The sequence below is a fragment of the Drosophila novamexicana genome, unplaced genomic scaffold (assembly GCF_003285875.2).
Source record: "Drosophila novamexicana strain 15010-1031.04,08,12 unplaced genomic scaffold, DnovRS2.1 tig00000387-arrow-pilon, whole genome shotgun sequence".
Taxonomy (NCBI): domain Eukaryota; kingdom Metazoa; phylum Arthropoda; class Insecta; order Diptera; family Drosophilidae; genus Drosophila; species Drosophila novamexicana.
The window spans coordinates 2,466,691-2,489,754 of NW_020824800.1; the positions used below are offsets into that span (position 1 = coordinate 2,466,691).

A 23,064-nucleotide genomic window follows, 5' to 3' on the forward strand; every position below is an offset into this window, starting at 1 on the left:
AGAGTAATGAGTTAAGCGACTTTACTTGATAAGCTGCTGAGCGGTGGGCTTGGAGAAGGGCACATCAGCCAACAGATTGTCGAGGAACTGCTGATGTGAAGCTGTGGCGGCATCTCCCTCACGTATGGCCGCCACGGCGCCGCGCATTAGCGGCATGCAAATAGCTTGAATGGCAATGTTCTCCTTGGCCAGCGAGGCCAATGCGGTTATTAACCATTTCTGGCAGACCAGATTCAGCATGGTTTTCGGCGTGAACTGCGGCTTTGCCGCCTGCTGCTTGTCGTGTATCCAGATGAGCAGCAGCAGCGCCGTCGTGTGCAGGCGCTCGAAGGTGCAGTTGGCCACACGCTCGAGCAGCGCATCACAGACCTTTGTCTTGAGCTTGGTGCGCGAGACGAGCTGGGCGACAATCACGTATGAGGCGGCCACATAGTCTACGGTGTCCGAGACAAGGCCCTTGAGCAGCGACTCCAGTATGGTGGCAATGTGCCAGTCCTCGAGCGGCTTGGCCGTTTGCAGGGCGCCCACCACAACGGTGGCATAAAAATTCAGCTGCGCCTGAAGCTGATGAGCACGCGGACCCAGCTCCTTGACCGCTTTGCGTGTGCTGCGGCAAATGAAGCTGAGGAACGCAGGCACGCTCGCTGCACGATTTACTATGGCCGTCTTGGAGAGCGGCACGCCGGGTCGCTGCAGACGACGCAGCCAGAACCAATCCTCGTCCGACTGGCGCAGTCGCATCGTCTGTAGCACCTGCACAAATGTGTTTGTCTCATGGTAGGGCATTATCAGGGCCATCACCTCCTGACGGTTGTACTCGTGCACCTGGAAGCGGCGCAACAGCCACTCAAAGCACATGTGCGCCGGGCGCAGCAGAAAATAAGGCGACAAGAGGCGCAAAAATTTCGCAATTGAAGCATCGAGCAACTTGTTGACATCCGACTGCTCCACGGCGCGCTCCAGCGTGAGTGTGGCCTCATCGAAGAGCGTCAACTGAAACTCCTTGAACGTTGGATTAAAGGCAGTCAACTCCAGCAGGCCGCTCAGCCCGATCTCGTAGATGGCGCGTCTGTCTTTGGTCGCTGCCTCCTTCGGATTGAATAATATTGAGGCACGGCTGCGTGCATCCGCTAACGTAACCGACGTTTGCGGCGCAGCCAAGTTTTGTAGCTGTTGAGCCAATGACGTCGTCATTTTTGTACAGCTGCTTTGCGTGTAAAAACACTTTGGGGAAATAAATGTTAAATAGGCAGCAACTATTCCACACGTGTTTCGGCGGTAAGTAATAAAATTATTATATCGATAACAATATCGAAGTGTGCTGCAGGCTAGTCGATATCTAATGAATACATATCGATACCATGGGTTTGGAAGAAAGTACTTTTTGAATTTAATTGGTGTGTTCAGTACCTAAGTTCAGACATTGAAAAATATATAAACTAGAAAAATAAAGAGGTGTTAAATCAAACATGAAAGAACGAAGTTTTACTGCTGTGATGACATTTAATTGAAGTCAATAATTTCTATCATATATAAATAAAATTCCTCAAGTGTTTCGGCGGTAAGTAATAAAATGATTATATCGATAATAATATGGAAGTGAGTTTCAGGCTAATCGATAGTTTCAACTGTTTCACGACTGCTTATGACGTCACAACTTTTATGCTGTGATGACATTTATCATTAATTATTTCAGTTGGATTTCTCCTGGTTTCCGTTAAAACATTTAAGGTATTTGTTTACAAATTAGTTTATTTTCGTTGTTCGTGTAATGTAAAAAAGTATCTTACTTCTATTTAATCTCACAGAGGTACAAGAATGTTGAGCATACGTTACAGCAAAGAAAATAAAAACTTGATGACATTGAAATGTGAACGCGCGATACTAATGAGATGTGGACGACTATAATACTAGTTAAACATGTAAAAAACCTTGGTACAGTTGTATATTCGATAACTTAAGCTAAGGATTCAAATTGTGTTTGCTGTTGCCTAAAAGTTTAAACGCTTCAGCGAGTTCTTGCGGCTGAGCTTGTAGTCGCAGTTCTGGTTGCGCTTGGGCGGCGTCAATCTCTCGCTAGGCATCATCACTTTGGAGGGCGTGCCCAGCTCGGTGACCAGGCACTTGGCGCCCGGATGCGGCGGGCAGCAGCAGTGCACACAAAAGCGAAATTTGCAAAAAACGCTGGTGCACTCGCCAATGGAATGCGGTGTAGCGGCGGCGGCGGCAGCGGCATCATTCTCGTCCGGCGAGCTTTTCACCTCGTCCAGCGAATAGAAGCGCGTCAGGGCGGCCTTCGGTTCGCTGAAGGAGCACACGTGTGGTAATGTTTGCGAAAGGGCAGCTCTGGGCGGCCCGTGGCGACTCATCTGTGGTGTCTGCTCGGCCGTGCGGCTGTAGAAGACTTTGCTGCACTTGCCGCAGCGCGGGCATTTGATGCGCTGCATCTGCTCCACCAGCAGGCAATTGTCGTCCTTGGGCACGTTCCTATAGTTATCGTGCTTGTTTGGTTTGTGTATGGCATTGGATGGCTGTAATGGCACTAAGTGTTTGTTCAGGGTCTTGGACAGCATGCGTCCACGCTTCACTGTGTGTGTGTTCTCCTTGGTGAGGTTCATCTTGAAGCGATGGTTCTGCAGTCGCTCTGTTGCACGCTGGCTCTTGTAGACCGCCTGGGCCCAGCGCTCCGACACCTTGGTCATGACGTCCAGCGTGTGGGAGCTGACATGGGCCAGTATGCACTCCAGGGCGGGCAGCGTGTTGCTCAGCATGCCAATGATGTCTAGATGCTCGAAGCCGTCGTAATAGCGTGTGCGGCAGATAGGCGCGAGTGCGGGCTGTGGAAACAGCTTCTTCTTGGATTTCTTGGGGCTGCTGTGATGCGCCATGGGCTGGTAATGCGACTTGCGGCGCTTGGTGGCGCACAGCAGCAGCGGCGACTTGCTCGCCTGCCCTCCATCCTCATCCTCGCTCTCCTCCAGCTGCACGCAACTGGCCGCCGGCAGACTCAGCGATTTGTGCCACAGCGTTCTGTTCGCTGTCGAATTGGATTCATTGCAGTTGCTGATGCAACTGCTGCTGTTCGGCGTTTGGAATTGTATCGAATCGTATCTTGACTTTTGCAAGCGTCCCTGTGTTACCGTCGCCTTCGTCGTATTGGATGCATTGCGGCAGTTCTCCGTTTCACTATCACGTTCAAACAAAAATGGCGCCTCCACGGTTGAGTTGTGCAGCACTTTAAAGGACGCGTAGCCCGACTCGTCCATTGCACAGTCCGCATCCAGCGATTTGCTGCCGGAGCACAGTTTCTGTAATACTTTGCGATTGTAGGCGCTCATTTTGAAATGAGAATGCCAATAAATTTGTCGTTTAATTTTCACATTTGTCTTTCCTTTTCTTTTTTTTTTTGGCTGCTTGTTTTTGTCGCAATTGGCGTCGCTGCAAATCTTAGAGTTGTTTAATTAAAATCGCTGCATGCGCATATCGATAGTTAACTCTTATCGATAGCTAGTGGGAATTATATGGGCACTGTACGCAAAGCTAATTGCTATGTTACTCTTTGCGTGCACTGTTGTAAGCTAATATGCATGAAATTTGTAATCAACAGTTGCATTTGAAAAATCTACAAATTCGACCCATGCTGAAACAAATTAATTTTAGAAATTTAGGTTTTAGAATTATTTGTTTGTTTTTCAATGTATACTTTGTGAGCTAAGGCTGTTTTTGTTTTGTGTTGACTAACGGCTATCTCCAGGTACATGCATACTGCATAATTTATATTAAATAGGTAGCATCGATTATATTCCCACTGTTGTCGCCGATTAGGAACAGGACACTCGATGATAATCTGGCCAGGGCATCAATGTCATCAAATTAACAAAATCCCTCAATAATTAATCATTTGCTCTGTTTCAGGTTTCCCTCAAACTGACCGCTGTCTCTGTCTAACACAAATGCCTGCCCGTTCTCTCTCTCTCTCTCTCGCTCTCTCACTCACTTTTGGCTCCATCTGACAAATTTGCCGGCTCAAGTTTTGTGCAAATCATGCCGAGGCATAGATTTCGAATTCATGTGAAAATCATGCTCTGCCCACCGCAATCAACCCCTCGTCGTGTTGATAGTTTCATCAGCTGTCCTTATTTTGTCCTGGTTTTTCACCAACTTCATCCACTTGCTGCAGGACCAGGACAGTGCAAAAGAGACAGCGCAGCTCAGTCGGTTGGGGGCAGGGGCAGGGTCTGGGTGGGCCAAGAGAAAATCAATGAATGATATTTCTTTATGAGGCTCAATTATTTGTTGCGGGGATTTGCTTTTCTTCCATTTCAGTCATCCGGGTGCGTGCCTCATTGTCCTTTTAAATGCTTTGGCAAAATATTTTGGGTATTTGTGCAGCGCCTTTTGTCCTGCCCCATGCAGCCGCAAGTAGCAAGGAGTCGGCGCCTGCGTTAATAATTTATGAATATTTGCTCATTTATTGTTTTGCATTATTTATGCGTTTATCATTATCCCCGACACAGTCCCAGAACAGGGCAAGACGGGCAAAGATTTTTGTTTTGATTTTAATTAAATCGACAGACGCACATCGGCTTAATTTAAAGTCATTTGTCCGTCAAAATCCCTCGTTTCAAAAGTTTTCGGTGGGCGTTTTGGTTAATAATTGCTGCCAGGAGCCGCGCATATTTGGATATAAATTTGTGGTTTATTGGTTAAGTTGTCTAGCCCAACACAAAGTCGGATTTGAGGCCTTTTTTATATGAGTTTTTAATTGCTTCATTACGGGCCTTGATTATATCCATAATACGAATTTCGAATAATTCTTATATGTTCAACTTTTCTTATTGATGTTAATATACACATGCATACATATATATACATACACATGCATACATAAACATACATATGTTACTTACATACATACATTCTATAAACACATGCATTCATACACATGCATACATTCATACATGCATACATGCATACATGCATATATGTATACATGCATACATGCATACATTCATACATGCATACATTCATACTTTCATGCATTCATACATTCATACATTCATACATTCATACATTCATACATTCATACATTCATACATTCATACATGCATACATTCATACATTAATACATTCATACATTCATAGATACATACATACATATACATGCATACACATACATACATACATACAAACACATACATATACATACATTAAAACATACACACACATAATGATAAAATTAATTAGATTGCCAACACACACACACACACACACTTGTTAAATAACACTCATGATCAAAGCGTTAAACCCAGGCGTACTTAAATTCATGAGAATCGCATAGTACGACATTATATGAAATTCCGGTTACTTAAGTCGCAGCGCTACACTAAATTAAGGAAAATGAACAAAGCATTTTTAAAATGATTGAATCGAATAAAAGTCTAACATTTTTCATTTTCTTTTTTCCACCAGTTTTTCTCAATTGTGGGTGGAATTCTTCCATTATATAGGAATTTTATTAAGAATTTGTGAAAAGATATATAAAAAAATTAATGAAAATGGCTCGAATGAAAAATTAAAAAGTTTCTTAAGCCAGTTTTACGCTCATTTTCCACATGTGCGAGTGGAATTGCCCGAAGACCCAGTATTACGTGCACTTACAAGACATAAGGTAATCTTAGCGTTTGGTTGATAACCAATCAGTCAGACTAGTCAGTCAGTCAGTCAGTCAATCAGTCGGTCAGTCAGTCAGTCAGTCAGTCAGTCAGTCAGTCAGTCAGTCAGTCAGTCAATCAGTCAATCAGTCTGGACAAATTGTTTTATGTACGTGATATACATTCGCTTGTAGACATATGTGTGAATTGTTTGCATGCATGTGTGGGATTGATACCGAACTGATTAATTTGCGTTTACGAGCACACCCACAAAAACTGATGAATGTCCGGATAGGTGGGTGGGGGTGGTTAGGTGTGCATGGTAGTTGGCCGAAATGAGCGTCAATATTTGCACACAATCCGTACATATGCTCTAATTATGATCCTTTTTAGCTGTGGGCAGTGCCGTTCCGCATTATGTTGACATCGGTGCCGTGACCCGGACGGAGGCAAACGCACCCCCCTTTGGGAAGGCGCTGATCAAACAGCAATGGACACCAGTTTCAGTTTCCTGTTTCTGGTCTATTTCGAATCAACTAATTATGGTAATTTCCCGCGGAATGTCAACAAATATTTTGTACCCGGTTATTTCAGAGTGTGGCCCACGGGGCACGGTAGCCGGACACGAGCCCAAGTCAAAACTCTTGACAAACGATGTTTACCCGTGACCCGCTGCTCGTAACAGTATGTACTTGGTGTATATTGCAGTATGTCGTTGTCCTTGGCAGAAAAACACGTAACGCTCGGATTATTTTTAACCAACCTTTCCGAATGGAGACAAACTGAACAACTGAATGGGCCAGGTGGGTGTGTAGCAGCTCGAATGTAACGCGAACTGTACCCAATTCGCTTGATTATGTTTGATTTTGGCCGCGTATTTCATGCCCCGCTGCCCTGTAATTTGCTTTTGGCCAATAAATCGTTGACCCACAGGTAACCTGTTAAACTGGGCGCGGCGCCGAGCTGATTACGGCCACAATATTAATTTCTAGGTAATACCTAGATAATCGCACTCATTTATCATTTTAATGTATTCCCTTTCGTCGCTTCTGGGCGAGCCAAAAGCCAACTTAACTTTGCCACTTAATGCGATTCATATTCTAATCGCTGCAAATTAGTCTCCAGCAGAACCCTACAACATAGTCGACAGCCTTTGCAATCTGAGGGTTAAGGTCCTGAATGCAACTAAACATTCTAATTATATTCAGAGCATATTTTTTAAAAGGCATACACTGCAAATAGTTGCTAAAAACAAAGAAGATTAAATACCCTTGCTCACATTTGACATCCTTTTTTACCGATATGTGCCGAAATTAGTAAGACTAAGGGTGGGAAATTTTGTAGGATAGAATAATGTTGCCAGACTTAGATGCCAAATTTATCTTGATGACAAACCAATAAAAAAGAGCCTCGTGAAAATTGGATAAGATTTGACCGAGTTATGGGTGTGGGAAGTTTTGACCTATGTCTATATAGGATATTTGAGGGTACCACTTTGACATGAATTTTGACCAAAAATAATGTTGCCAGATTTGGATGCAGAATTGATAAAGAGTCTAAATCATGTACAAAAAACCAAACCTTTTCGAAATCGGAGGATATTTGACCAAGTTATGGGTGTGGGAAGTTTTGACCTATGTCTATATAGGATATTTGAGGGTACCACTTTGACATGAATTTTGAAAAATATTGTGTCCAGATTTGGATGCAGAATTGATAATGAGTCCAAATCATGAACAAAAAACCAAACCTTATGGAAATCGGAGGATATTTGACCAAGTTATGGGTGTGGGAAGTTTTGACCTATGTCTATATAGGATATTTGAGGGTACCACTTTGACATGAATTTTGAAAAATATTGTGTCCAGATTTGGATGCAGAATTCATAAAGAGTCCAAATCATGAACAAAAAACCAAACCTTTTCGAAATCGGAGGATATTTGACCAAGTTATGGGTGTGGGAAGTTTTGACCTATGTCTATATAGGATATTTGAGGGTACCACTTTGACATGAATTTTGAAAAATATTGTGTCCAGATTTGGATGCAGAATTCATAAAGAGTCCAAATCATGAACAAAAAACCAAACCTTTTCGAAATCGGAGGATATTTGACCAAGTTATGGGTGTGGGAAGTTTTGACCTATGTCTATATAGGATATTTAAGGGTACCACTTTGACATGAATTTTGACAAAAAAAAAACGTTGCCAGATTTGGATGCAGAATTGATAATGAGTCCAAATCATGAACAAAAAACCAAACCTTTTCGAAATCGGAGGATATTTGACCAAGTTATGGGTGTGGGAAGTTTTGACCTATGTCTATATAGGATATTTGAGGGTACCACTTTGACATGAATTTTGACCAAAAATAATGTTGCCAGATTTGGATGCAGAATTGATAATGAGTCCAAATCATGAACAAAAAACCAAACCTTATGGAAATCGGAGGATATTTGACCAAGTTATGGGTGTGAGAAGTTTTGACCTATGTCTATATAGGATATTTGAGGGTACCACTTTGACATGAATTTTGACAAAAAAAAAACGTTGCCAGATTTGGATGCAGAATTGATAATGAGTCCAAATCATGAACAAAAAACCAAACCTTATGGAAATCGGAGGATATTTGACCAAGTTATGGGTGTGGGAAGTTTTGACCTATGTCTATATAGGATATTTGAGGGTACCACTTTGACATGAATTTTGACCAAAAATAATGTTGCCAGATTTGGATGCAGAATTGATAATGAGTCCAAATCATGAACAAAAAACCAAACCTTTTCGAAATCGGAGGATATTTGACCAAGTTATGGGTGTGAGAAGTTTTGACAAATGTCTATATAGGATATTTGAGGGTACCACTTTGACATGAATTTTGACAAAAAAAAAACGTTGCCAGATTTGGATGCAGAATTGATAATGAGTCCAAATCATGAACAAAAAACCAAACCTTTTCGAAATCGGAGGATATTTGACCAAGTTATGGGTGTGAGAAGTTTTGACCTATGTCTATATAGGATATTTAAGGGTACCACTTTGACATGAATTTTGACAAAAAAAAAACGTTGCCAGATTTGGATGCAGAATTGATAATGAGTCCAAATCATGAACAAAAAACCAAACCTTTTCGAAATCGGAGGATATTTGACCAAGTTATGGGTGTGAGAAGTTTTGACCTATGTCTATATAGGATATTTAAGGGTACCACTTTGACATGAATTTTGACCAAAAATAATGTTGCCAGATTTGGATGCAGAATTGATAATGAGTCCAAATCATGAACAAAAAACCAAACCTTATGGAAATCGGAGGATATTTGACCAAGTTATGGGTGTGAGAAGTTTTGACCTATGTCTATATAGGATATTTGAGGGTACCACTTTGACATGAATTTTGACAAAAAAAAAACGTTGCCAGATTTGGATGCAGAATTGATAATGAGTCCAAATCATGAACAAAAAAACAAACCTTTTCGAAATCGCAGGATATTTGACCAAGTTATGGGTGTGGGAAGTTTTGACCTATGTCTATATAGGATATTTGAGGGTACCACTTTGACATGAATTTTGACAAAAAAAAAACGTTGCCAGATTTGGATGCAGAATTGATAATGAGTCCAAATCATGAACAAAAAACCAAACCTTTTCGAAATCGCAGGATATTTGACCAAGTTATGGGTGTGGGAAGTTTTGACAAATGTCTATATAGGATATTTGAGGGTACCACTTTGACATGAATTTTGACAAAAAAAAAACGTTGCCAGATTTGGATGCAGAATTGATAATGAGTCCAAATCATGAACAAAAAACCAAACCTTTTCGAAATCAGAGGATATTTGACCAAGTTATGGGTGTGGGAAGTTTTGACCTATGTCCATATAGGATATTTGAGGGTACCACTTTGACATGAATTTTGACCAAAAATAATGTTGCCAGATTTGGATGCAGAATTGATAATGAGTCCAAATCATGAACAAAAAACCAAACCTTATGGAAATCGGAGGATATTTGACCAAGTTATGGGTGTGAGAAGTTTTGACCTATGTCTATATAGGATATTTGAGGGTACCACTTTGACATGAATATTGACAAAAAAAAAACGTTGCCAGATTTGGATGCAGAATTGATAATGAGTCCAAATCATGAACAAAATACCAAACCTTTTCGAAATCGCAGGATATTTGACCAAGTTATGGGTGTGGGAAGTTTTGACCTATGTCTATATAGGATATTTGAGGGTACCACTTTGACATGAATTTTGACAAAAAAAAAACGTTGCCAGATTTGGATGCAGAATTGATAATGAGTCCAAATCATGAATAAAAAACCAAACCTTTTCGAAATCGGAGGATATTTGACCAAGTTATGGGTGTGGGAAGTTTTGACCTATGTCTATATAGGATATTTGAGGGTACCACTTTGACATGAATTTTGACCAAAAATAATGTTGCCAGATTTGGATGCAGAATTGATAATGAGTCCAAATCATGAACAAAAAACCAAGCCTTATGGAAATCGGAGGATATTTGACCAAGTTATGGGTGTGGGAAGTTTTGACCTATGTCTATATAGGATATTTGAGGGTACCACTTTGACATGAATTTTGACCAAAAATATTGTTGCCAGATTTGGATGCAGAATTGATAATGAGTCCAAATCATGAACAAAAAACCAAACCTTATGGAAATCGGAGGATATTTGACCAAGTTATGGGTGTGAGAAGTTTTGACCTATGTCTATATAGGATATTTGAGGGTACCACTTTGACATGAATATTGACAAAAAAAAAACGTTGCCAGATTTGGATGCAGAATTGATAATGAGTCCAAATCATGAACAAAAAACCAAACCTTTTCGAAATCGCAGGATATTTGACCAAGTTATGGGTGTGGGAAGTTTTGACCTATGTCTATATAGGATATTTGAGGGTACCACTTTGACATGAATTTTGACAAAAAAAAAACGTTGCCAGATTTGGATGCAGAATTGATAATGAGTCCAAATCATGAATAAAAAACCAAACCTTTTCGAAATCGGAGGATATTTGACCAAGTTATGGGTGTGGGAAGTTTTGACCTATGTCTATATAGGATATTTGAGGGTACCACTTTGACATGAATTTTGACCAAAAATAATGTTGCCAGATTTGGATGCAGAATTGATAATGAGTCCAAATCATGAACAAAAAACCAAGCCTTATGGAAATCGGAGGATATTTGACCAAGTTATGGGTGTGGGAAGTTTTGACCTATGTCTATATAGGATATTTGAGGGTACCACTTTGACATGAATTTTGACAAAAAAAAAACGTTGCCAGATTTGGATGCAGAATTGATAATGAGTCCAAATCATGAATAAAAAACCAAACCTTTTCGAAATCGGAGGATATTTGACCAAGTTATGGGTGTGGGAAGTTTTGACCTATGTCTATATAGGATATTTGAGGGTACCACTTTGACATGAATTTTGACAAAAAAAAAAACGTTGCCAGATTTGGATGCAGAATTGATAATGAGTCCAAATCATGAACAAAAAACCAAACCTTTTCGAAATCGCAGGATATTTGACCAAGTTATGGGTGTGGGAAGTTTTGACAAATGTCTATATAGGATATTTGAGGGTACCACTTTGACATGAATTTTGACAAAAAAAAAACGTTGCCAGATTTGGATGCAGAATTGATAATGAGTCCAAATCATGAACAAAAAAACAAACCTTTTCGAAATCGGAGGATATTTGACCAAGTTATGGGTGTGGGAAGTTTTGACCTATGTCTATATAGGATATTTGAGGGTACCACTTTGACATGAATTTTGACCAAAAATAATGTTGCCAGATTTGGATGCAGAATTGATAATGAGTCCAAATCATGAACAAAAAACCAAACCTTATGGAAATCGGAGGATATTTGACCAAGTTATGGGTGTGAGAAGTTTTGACCTATGTCTATATAGGATATTTAAGGGTACCACTTTGACATGAATTTTGACAAAAAAAAAACGTTGCCAGATTTGGATGCAGAATTGATAATGAGTCCAAATCATGAACAAAAAACCAAACCTTTTCGAAATCGCAGGATATTTGACCAAGTTATGGGTGTGGGAAGTTTTGACAAATGTCTATATAGGATATTTGAGGGTACCTCTTTGACATGAATTTTGACAAAAAAAAAACGTTGCCAGATTTGGATGCAGAATTGATAATGAGTCCAAATCATGAACAAAAAACCAAACCTTTTCGAAATCGCAGGATATTTGACCAAGTTATGGGTGTGGGAAGTTTTGACAAATGTCTATATAGGATATTTGAGGGTACCACTTTGACATGAATTTTGACAAAAAAAAAACGTTGCCAGATTTGGATGCAGAATTGATAATGAGTCCAAATCATGAACAAAAAAACAAACCTTTTCGAAATCGGAGGATATTTGACCAAGTTATGGGTGTGGGAAGTTTTGACCTATGTCTATATAGGATATTTGAGGGTACCACTTTGACATGAATTTTGACCAAAAATAATGTTGCCAGATTTGGATGCAGAATTGATAATGAGTCCAAATCATGAACAAAAAACCAAGCCTTATGGAAATCGGAGGATATTTGACCAAGTTATGGGTGTGGGAAGTTTTGACCTATGTCTATATAGGATATTTGAGGGTACCACTTTGACATGAATTTTGACCAAAAATAATGTTGTCAGATTTGGATGCAGAATTGATAAAGAGTCCAAATCATGAACAAAAAACCAAACCTTATGAAAATCGGATGATATTTGACCAAGTTATGGGTGTGGGAAGTTTTGACCTATGTCTATATAGGATATTTGAGGGTACCACTTTGACATGAATTTTGACAAAAAAAAAACGTTGCCAGATTTGGATGCAGAATTGATAATGAGTCCAAATCATGAACAAAAAACCAAACCTTTTCGAAATCGCAGGATATTTGACCAAGTTATGGGTGTGGGAAGTTTTGACAAATGTCTATATAGGATATTTGAGGGTACCTCTTTGACATGAATTTTGACAAAAAAAAAACGTTGCCAGATTTGGATGCAGAATTGATAATGAGTCCAAATCATGAACAAAAAACCAAACCTTTTCGAAATCGCAGGATATTTGACCAAGTTATGGGTGTGAGAAGTTTTGACAAATGTCTATATAGGATATTTGAGGGTACCACTTTGACATGAATTTTGACAAAAAAAAAACGTTGCCAGATTTGGATGCAGAATTGATAATGAGTCCAAATCATGAACAAAAAACCAAACCTTTTCGAAATCGCAGGATATTTGACCAAGTTATGGGTGTGGGAAGTTTTGACCTATGTCTATATAGGATATTTGAGGGTACCACTTTGACATGAATTTTGACAAAAAAAAAAACGTTGCCAGATTTGGATGCAGAATTGATAATGAGTCCAAATCATGAACAAAAAACCAAACCTTTTCGAAATCGCAGGATATTTGACCAAGTTATGGGTGTGGGAAGTTTTGACAAATGTCTATATAGGATATTTGAGGGTACCTCTTTGACATGAATTTTGACAAAAAAAAAACGTTGCCAGATTTGGATGCAGAATTGATAATGAGTCCAAATCATGAACAAAAAACCAAACCTTTTTGAAATCGGAGGATATTTGACCAAGTTATGGGTGTGGGAAGTTTTGACCTATGTCTATATAGGATATTTGAGGGTACCACTTTGACATGAATTTTGACCAAAAATAATGTTGCCAGATTTGGATGCAGAATTGATAATGAGTCCAAATCATGAACAAAAAACCAAACCTTATGGAAATCGGAGGATATTTGACCAAGTTATGGGTGTGAGAAGTTTTGACCTATGTCTATATAGGATATTTGAGGGTACCACTTTGACATGAATTTTGACAAAAAAAAAACGTTGCCAGATTTGGATGCAGAATTGATAATGAGTCCAAATCATGAACAAAAAACCAAACCTTTTCGAAATCGCAGGATATTTGACCAAGTTATGGGTGTGGGAAGTTTTGACCTATGTCTATATAGGATATTTGAGGGTACCACTTTGACATGAATTTTGACAAAAAAAAAAACGTTGCCAGATTTGGATGCAGAATTGATAATGAGTCCAAATCATGAATAAAAAACCAAACCTTTTCGAAATCGGAGGATATTTGACCAAGTTATGGGTGTGGGAAGTTTTGACCTATGTCTATATAGGATATTTGAGGGTACCACTTTGACATGAATTTTGACCAAAAATAATGTTGCCAGATTTGGATGCAGAATTGATAATGAGTCCAAATCATGAACAAAAAACCAAACCTTATGGAAATCGGAGGATATTTGACCAAGTTATGGGTGTGGGAAGTTTTGACCTATGTCTATATAGGATATTTGAGGGTACCACTTTGACATGAATTTTGACCAAAAATAATGTTGTCAGATTTGGATGCAGAATTGATAAAGAGTCCAAATCATGAACAAAAAACCAAACCTTATGAAAATCGGATGATATTTGACCAAGTTATGGGTGTGGGAAGTTTTGACCTATGTCTATATAGGATATTTGAGGGTACCACTTTGACATGAATTTTGACAAAAAAAAAACGTTGCCAGATTTGGATGCAGAATTGATAATGAGTCCAAATCATGAACAAAAAACCAAACCTTTTCGAAATCGGAGGATATTTGACCAAGTTATGGGTGTGGGAAGTTTTGACCTATGTCTATGTAGGATATTTGAAGGTACCACTTTGACATGAATTTTGACCAAAAATAATGTTGTCAGATTTGGATGCAGAATTGATAAAGAGTCCAAATCATGAACAAAAAACCAAACCTTATGAAAATCGGATGATATTTGACCAAGTTATGGGTGTGGGAAGTTTTGACCTATGTCTATATAGGATATTTGAGGGTACCACTTTGACATGAATTTTGACCAAAAATAATGTTGTCAGATTTGGATGCAGAATTGATAATGAGTCCAAATCATGAACAAAAAACCAAACCTTATGAAAATCGGATGATATTTGACCAAGTTATGGGTGTGAGAAGTTTTGACCTATGTCTATATAGGATATTTGAGGGTACCACTTTGACATGAATTTTGACAAAAAAAAAACGTTGCCAGATTTGGATGCAGAATTGATAATGAGTCCAAATCATGAACAAAAAAACAAACCTTTTCGAAATCGGAGGATATTTGACCAAGTTATGGGTGTGGGAAGTTTTGACCTATGTCTATGTAGGATATTTGAAGGTACCACTTTGACATTAATTTTGACCAAAAATAATGTTGTCAGATTTGGATGCAGAATTGATAAAGAGTCCAAATCATGAACAAAAAACCAAACCTTATGAAAATCGGATGATATTTGACCAAGTTATGGGTGTGGGAAGTTTTGACCTATGTCTATATAGGATATTTGAGGGTACCACTTTGACATGAATTTTGACCAAAAATAATGTTGTCAGATTTGGATGCAGAATTGATAAAGAGTCCAAATCATGAACAAAAAACCAAACCTTATGAAAATCGGATGATATTTGACCAAGTTATGGGTGTGAGAAGTTTTGACCTATGTCTATATAGGATATTTGAGGGTACCACTTTGACATGAATTTTGACAAAAAAAAAACGTTGCCAGATTTGGATGCAGAATTGATAATGAGTCCAAATCATGAACAAAAAACCAAACCTTTTCGAAATCGGAGGATATTTGACCAAGTTATGGGTGTGGGAAGTTTTGACCTATGTCTATATAGGATATTTGAGGGTACCACTTTGGATGCTTAGATGCCAAATTTATCTAGATGACAAACCATGAAAAAAGAGCCAAACCTCGTGAAAATCGGAAGAGATTTAACCGAGTTATAGGGGTAGGAAATTTTTACCTATAATGCTGCCAGATTTAGATGGGTGCTATATCATATGACTGTTATAGGAAAGATCAGTGGAATATTAGGATCGAATAAGAAAAAATGATATGCTTTCAAAGATATTTTAATATATGTGCAAAAGAGATGATAATCTTACTTTCACGTTTTATCTAGCCTAGATCAAAGTAATCTAATAATTTTCCTATTCTGCCTCCGCATGCCAAAAGGCAATTTTTATGAAATGTATTAATTTATTAAATTTATACATTTTGCTTGAAAGTGATATTTTCATCGTGAGAATTCGCGAAAAGTGATTGATTTGCAATTGCAAAATTCGCAAACATCAATCAATGCAATTTTTGACTGGGACACGTGCACTGCACAATGATATACGATGGAGCTCAGATGTGCTCAGATGAAAGTATATACATACATTTTGAAAATTCCAATTAGGAAATTGAAAGTGCAATTGTTAAAATATCCAATTTCAGCTAATTTCGGTAATTTTTAATTTGACAAAGTTGTTCTTTCTTTCTTAATTTGCAGCCTGTGCCAAGCACAATTTGTCAAGAGGGTCTTGAAAAAGTTAAGTAGTTGGAGGAAAAATATTTAAAAAAGTTAGCTGGAGAAGGGTCTGGGTCTGGGTCTGGTCAATTCGTGACGTCCCAATTGTGTGTGAATTAATCATGGCCGCAATTTAAGTTAAAAAATGCGAAAAGTACACTCAAAACCGGCGTCAATTTGTATAATACTTATGGGCCAAGGGTTACGCCGCCCCCAAAATAGGGCGTGCCAAAGGGTTGCGCGGATAAGGTGTCCCGTCTCGCCCGACGCATGTCGCCTGACGCATGTCGCATGTCGCTGGCGGTGTCCCTGTCATTTGGCTCATTTGGCATTCACAACATGCGCGCCTCTTGCCAATTTCATTTGGCGGCATCATTTCTTCTCGTGCCTCAGTCATTTTTTTTGCTACTCAGATCAAGGCGAGAGAGTAATGGAAAAACAAGATAAATGATTTAAAACTCGACTTTTCATTTCGCATATTAGCAGAGACGTGAGCCACATTCCACATGCCCGATGTCGTGACCAATAACTATTTAACCCTCGCCTCGGCCAGTTTTGTAATTGTTTTCCATTTAACGAGCCCTCGATTTGTTCCGTAGACCTCACCAGTGACTTTTACACATTCGGCTGATCAAAATATCACACTCACATCTCCCTTTCTGCCTTGTACCTACCACTTTGTGGACATATGTTGCTTTCATGCGAATGATATACGAGGCAGTTCGCATCGCCTTGAGCGACTGCTGCCTGATTATGGTGGCCAGAAATGCGACGGACCATAAAGTGGTTGCTCTTACTGGTATTTCCTATTTATCCAACTCACACTCGTTATTTTGTTTATTCAGCAGTGAAATGCTCCTACAGCCCAAAACAGATTAATGCCTTCGCCTAATCAGCGGCATATCTAATTAAACTGTTAAAAATTTCTCAAAATATGGTATTATTCTTACCCGTCTTAGGGTTTGCTTCGAGAAGCTCGTTTTCCACAAAAGTAAGCCCACGAACCCAAAACGTGTCTGGTTTTGTCAGTATTTTGAATATGTTAAATACCTTCTGAAAGTAGATATATAGAGAATTAGTAGATACCTTAATTAGGAATAGGCCTATAAGGTTTATATCAAAGTTTACACCAAAATTTGAATAAAATATATATTTGTAAATATATTAGTAAATATTTATGATAAATCGAGCCCAATTCAACAAATTATTCTCATTGATTTGAAGATATTACCCAGATTATTTTCTCGAATTCCCAACATAATTAACACTAAGTTTTCTCAAATAACAAACATAAATTGTATTTAGTCATAAATATAAGTTCGATAGGTAACTATATAAATAATTATGCATGTATGTGTGTATGTGTGTGTGGGAGGAGGAGGGGAAGGGGAGGGGGGGCACTTATTTGAATTATAAAAATCGCCCCTTGAATTGAATAGTTTGAGCAAATAAAAGCCGAATTCCCGCATTGTTTTTTGTGTGACGTGTGTCGTTAAGTGTTTTCATTAGGCAATTTATGGAATATTTACCGTACCAATAATAAAACAGCGGCATTTCGTCTTAATTAAGCGCTCAGACAGGCGACATTTCCGAAGGCTCTATCAAGAAAAAAAAAACAGAAACCTACAACGACACGTGCCCTAACACAAGTTCTTCAATCGAAAGGCACCCAAAAACAGAAGAAAGAAGTGGAAGAACAACAGCGCTGGGAATTTGAAAGATAATGTGACAATCGGTCGATTGTCATTGGGAAGTCAATAAGGGGGCCGGATGATGATGCCCACCACCACCACCACCACCATATAAAGGGAACCGACTGAAACAATACAAATATTGTGCTGATGACTTAATTGATTAAATGAATAAAAAAACGTTGCCACCACCAGCAACACCACCAGCACCACTCCATCTGCTCCCTGGCCCTGGGAATGACCCCTAGCAGGCGTTAAGGTGAGACCCGAATCTGCAAAAAGGCGCGCCGCGGCGCTTAACACTCATCAGACAAAACAAACAATCAAGCAACATTTCCCATCGAAAGGACATCACACTTACCTAACTTAACCTTCTCTATGATATCTGGTTACATTTATGCTGGTAAAAAAGCATTTCATAATTGTCTGTGGGCTTAAAGATGAGCCCGATGGGAAATGATTGCGATCCGGAACGGTAATAAGATAGTTTTTTGGAACTGCAATCTATTTGATAAACACTTACAAGATATTTATTGATACGAGTGTATTTATGAAAAATAAAATCTATTATCTTTTGGGTATAAAAAAGGACTTGAAAAAAGAAAAAGAAATGTTATAAAGAGCAGAAGTATAAACTTTGTAGTTTAACGAATTTCCAATAATATCTGAAAATGAATGTATAAAACATTATAAGATAAGGATAAGATAAGTAATAGTCAGAAAATAGACATAGCGAATACTTTCTTGCCTTGCCCTAAGTTAAATTTAACAGAGGTATTTGAACATATGTTAAGACTCCAAGTTAGTCTCATTTCAGTCCGATTGGACAAAACTTGAATGAACATTTTTCTTTGTCAAAATCATTTAAGAAAATTGTGCTTAATAAATTAAATGCCGAGCATGGTAGGCCGAAAAACTCGTGTTGGGGCAAGGCTGATTGAATGGAATGTTGTGTGGGGTCTGGCAGGCGTTTCTGGTTTTTTCAATTAAAAGTTTTGCAGGTGCGTAAATTTAGTCCGTAATTCGACAACGTTGCCGCAGAGGAGCCCACTTTGAAGTGACTTTCGATTTATGTCTGGAAGGGGAACGAACGATGGGGCCGCATTTCATATTTTACACACAACAAAGTGCAATTGATGGATATTTGTGCTTACAATTGGAAATCTGTGTACGGACAACAGCAACAACAACAACAATGAACGTGTGTAGAATTGAGCAGCAATTTCCCATAACAATTCCGACTGCGAGTTTTCCATTTTAATTTCAATTGCCATGTACTCTGTAAGTGTCGTGCACATGGCCCCAAATGCTGGCCCCTTCGCCTGCGGGCAAAATGCAATCCATCTGGACATAATTCTTAATGTTTTGCTTTCAATTTGCTAAGACTACTTAGACAAGTCGTATGCAAAATCAATTTGCATATGCTCAGCCCCTCGACTGGTTCGTGGGCTCTACCTAGATGCATGTCTGGTCCGGCCCCAAGATGCGCACACATAAACATGTTGCAAACAAATGCAGTTATTTACAAGAGTTGACAACCTTGTTTCAATTACATCAGACTGTCTCGTAGGATATACGTTCCCTAAGGTTAACCACAATTTGCAGCAGTGAATATTGCAAAATCTTAAGTTGTTTTACCCTGTAGCAGAGGGCACAGCGGGTATATTCGTTAAGTCAAGGATTTATAAAAAATCACCTTAATAATAATCGAGCTTTAAGCTTTAAGTGAGCTTTCATAAAAGTTCGTTCTTTAAATTAGTTAAATCATAGAAATTCCAAGAGTTAAGTATACTTGCGAAAGAAATCTGTAAACCTGCTGAGCTTTTATGGAGCTTTAATCAAGCTTTAATTGTATGCAGTTCAAAAGCTCAAGTTATGTTTGAAACTTTATGAGTGCCTTCATTCTATTCGCCTTAAAGTTCGCCAGTAAAGTAGAAGTATTAATATTTGTAGTAGAGTTTCTGGTAATAGTGGAAGTAATATAAATAAACTTAAGGTAGAAGATCTTATATAGTAGAAGGTCTGGCATTCTATATCTTAATAATTGTTGCAGTAGAAGAAGTAATAGTGGAATATGTAGCTCTATAATATACTTATAAAGATCTACAGGGTATTTTACGGTCGAGTATTTAGATTTATAGCCTTGCAATTTGTTTATTTGGTTATTTGTCTTCGATTCACAAGTCAATATTGCTGATTTTATTGGAAAACATTGTGTTTTCTTATTGAATTATGGTATTGTGTTATTTAAACTAATTTACAACGATTTTATAATGCCATCTTTCAAATTCCTTGGCCTTAGGCTGGCTATAGTTTACATATATTTGACAAATATCCGATTTTTGTTCTCCACAAATATTATTTTGATGGGCTTTTCAAAAGAGTCTTTTTAACCGTAGGCTGGCTATTTAAAAATACGTTCGGTTAGATCTGAATCCCTTAATGCCATTAATGGCATTTCCATTGCGGATAATTACGGGGGTTGTCTACAATTAGAGTCTGCCTTGGCTTATTCACGCCTTTAAATTTGCATTTACCCGCCACCGCGACCCAAAAGCCGCACCACATCAAACCCCCAAGCTGAGGCACATTTCAACTCTCTCGCAGCTCAACCCAAAATGTTCGCTTCCATGTAAATCATGATGCCAGAGCAGTTGACAGCAAACAGTTGTGTGTGTATGTGTGTGTGTGTGTGTAAGGTAAGTCGAAGAGTTGTTCGCTTAGGAAGATTCGTCAGATTCGCATAATTAATTGCAAAGCCCGGGGAGCGCTTCCTGCAGCTTACAGACCAAGTACAAGCGCCAACCTGGTCGTAGCCGTGCTCTGGAATTTTGATTGTGTGTTGTGAGCAGCATATGGGGTTTGGGCATGGAGGGCATGGGGCGGGCCATGGGCCATGGCATTGATATGGCCGCCCCGCATGGGTGTGCCTGTAGCGATTTGTGAACGTAATCAGGTGGGCACATGGAAGGGGGGTTAGGGGTATGTGTAACCCCTTTACGCACACACACACACACACACACACCTAGCGCTGGCATTTGTGGATGGCACAAAATTAATTGCTTTTGTCATTATACGGAATCTTGAGGACGGCTCGTTTCTAATTTAATGTAGTGCAGTGTTATGGGGCACTCTCCAAGGTGCTCCAAGGCAGTCGGCCTGCCTGCCTGCGATGTTGTCGACGTTGTTGATTTGTGATTTATGAAGATTAATTTATTGCTAAATAGTTGAGCATAATTTATTTAACATTGATTTCAACTTGGATTAGTTATACACCTGAGCGCCTTTAAACGGCTGTCATGACTCGAATGAAAGTTGCAAGAGTTGGCCTTAGCATGTCTCCTCGTTCCTGACAAGTATTTTCCTTAAAATTATGTGCAATTAAAAACTGTTAGCACAGTTAATAAATATTTACCACATTTTAGATATTACAACAGCAAGGTAGTCATTTAGTTGCTTTGATTATTTTAGTGAGTCAAGGAATATCCTGGAATCTAAGGCCTTCGGCTTAGCATGGGATTCGAGTAGTATGACTACATTTGATTTAGTAAAAATATATTATTAATTGATTATTTTTTAATGGTAAAAAGTATGTAGAAATATGGGTCCAAATCATATAAGTATAAAATAATAAAAGCTCGAAAAAGCTTTTAGCATTTGTTAACTACTAAAGGGCTATTTAATTTGACATGTTCGCGGTTCGATCTCTAGACTTCGTGCTTAGTATTTGGATGGTTAGCCCAAAATTAAATTTGTCTTCAAATTTATAGGGATTCGATCTCAAAGCATTGTGCTTAGTATGTCGATACTTAGCCCACAAAATTTAAATTTAAATTAAATTTACCTTCATAGGGGTTCGATCTCAAACGCTTCAAACGCTTGGCCCAATGTGCTTCACAAGCGTCTAGGTAGATCTAAGTACTTAATATTTAATTCTAAAAAGAAATTTTGAAAATGTATTGAAAATATTTTCTAAATTCAAACAAAAACTTAAAAATTGGTTTTACTCCTACGCAGGTGAAGAAAATGGTTAAGGTTTATTTTTGAGACAAGTACCTATTCGAATTCAGTAAAAAAGTTCTGTATAAAATCCTGACAAACACATATCTATATATCTAACGCGCATGCATTTCGACTTTTATATTTGAATGTGATTCAAATTTTGTAATATTAACAAATGAGAAATGTAGGAAAGACTTGCTCAGACTTGAGAAATTTTCTACGTCCATAAGTTTTCCACAGTTGTTGATAGTTGTGTCCTGGCTGAGTGTGTTTAAGGGTTGCCTGGACAGAATCGGCTGCACAGTTGGGCTTACAATTGGAGTGGACCATAAACATGAGACAATATGACATGAGATTTGGGAGCAAGCCTCCAGCCCAGACGCTAATTTAAGGAGCTCTGGAAAACCGGAAGAGTGTTTTGTACCCACTTAATGGTTTGTTTTCGGTTGACAACTTCTCGTCTGCGTGGCACAGAGCACTTAACATTTGTTTAGCTTGCGGTTAGCCAGGCACAGGACCCGGAAGTGGGGCCGCATCCAGCACGGACAGTAACAACTAATTTAAAGCAATTATGTAAAAAGTTTTTGGCAATTGTCGGACGGAGTTTGGCATTTAAAGTTTGGCAGCCGCAAATGTCCGTTGCGTTAATAGTTTTAATTAAATTTTACCAAATTATGACAGCAAATTCACTTAGTGCAAAAACACATTCAAGTTTATATTTAATTGTGCGGCAAAGCGGGGGATGACAACAAAGGACATCGCATAGCCTGGCAATGCGAGCTGGTAAATCCCCGTGCGCATGTTCATAAATCTCATCGGCATTTAGCCAGACTCTGGCGCTGCACTTGCTCGCATATAATAACTAATCATAAACATACTTTGAAAAAAAAATCTTTGCAATCATTTCATGAGAATCTTCGCCAACTCCATTCGCCTTTTTGCTGCGCCACGTGCCCGTCGACGCACTCTGATTAGCCCCTGGCTCTGGTCATTCCCATGCCAGTTGCAATCCATTTCCATCGCAATCACCATCCGGCTATCAGCGGACCACCCCGTGCAGCACGCTGGCAACTTGTCGCGCCCCTTTTTCCGGCACCAGCCACCACCAGAGTGGCAACTGGTTGCACCAATATCCGATTGCATATGCCCGGTTAGACGGGGCTTGAACCTGAACGGCGACTTCCACTTGACGCGTGCGGATTGTGGGAAGCTTTTCGAGTGTCAAATTTTTATGACTTTGTTTGATTTCTGGCTGGCGTAACGCCGTTAATGGAAGCCACTTGTTC

At 39.0% G+C, this 23,064-nt stretch overlaps 2 protein-coding genes across 3 annotated transcripts in view; both read right to left on the bottom strand.

The window, feature by feature from the left end:
* The window catches only part of LOC115760259 (HEAT repeat-containing protein 1 homolog), a 51,138-nt gene extending 49,944 nt beyond the window's left edge, over nt 1-1,194 (bottom strand). Inside the window, exon 1 of one of the 2 annotated variants that reach the window (XM_030701522.1) lies at nt 26-928. In XM_030701522.1, coding sequence (XP_030557382.1) covers nt 26-858 — 833 coding nt within the window. In that variant the 5' untranslated portion in view covers nt 859-928. Of the gene's footprint in view, nt 1-25 lie in introns of both variants that reach the window. The other variant, XM_030701521.1, reaches the window with a different exon arrangement.
* A 577-nt stretch (nt 1,195-1,771) lies between these two features.
* On the bottom strand, nt 1,772-3,674 carry LOC115760214. The gene has a single exon (XM_030701464.1). It carries the CDS (start codon nt 3,336-3,338, stop codon nt 1,992-1,994), a length of 1,347 nt encoding a protein of 448 aa, XP_030557324.1. The 5' UTR covers nt 3,339-3,674; the 3' UTR covers nt 1,772-1,991.
* Nucleotides 3,675-23,064: the final 19,390 nt, after the last annotated feature.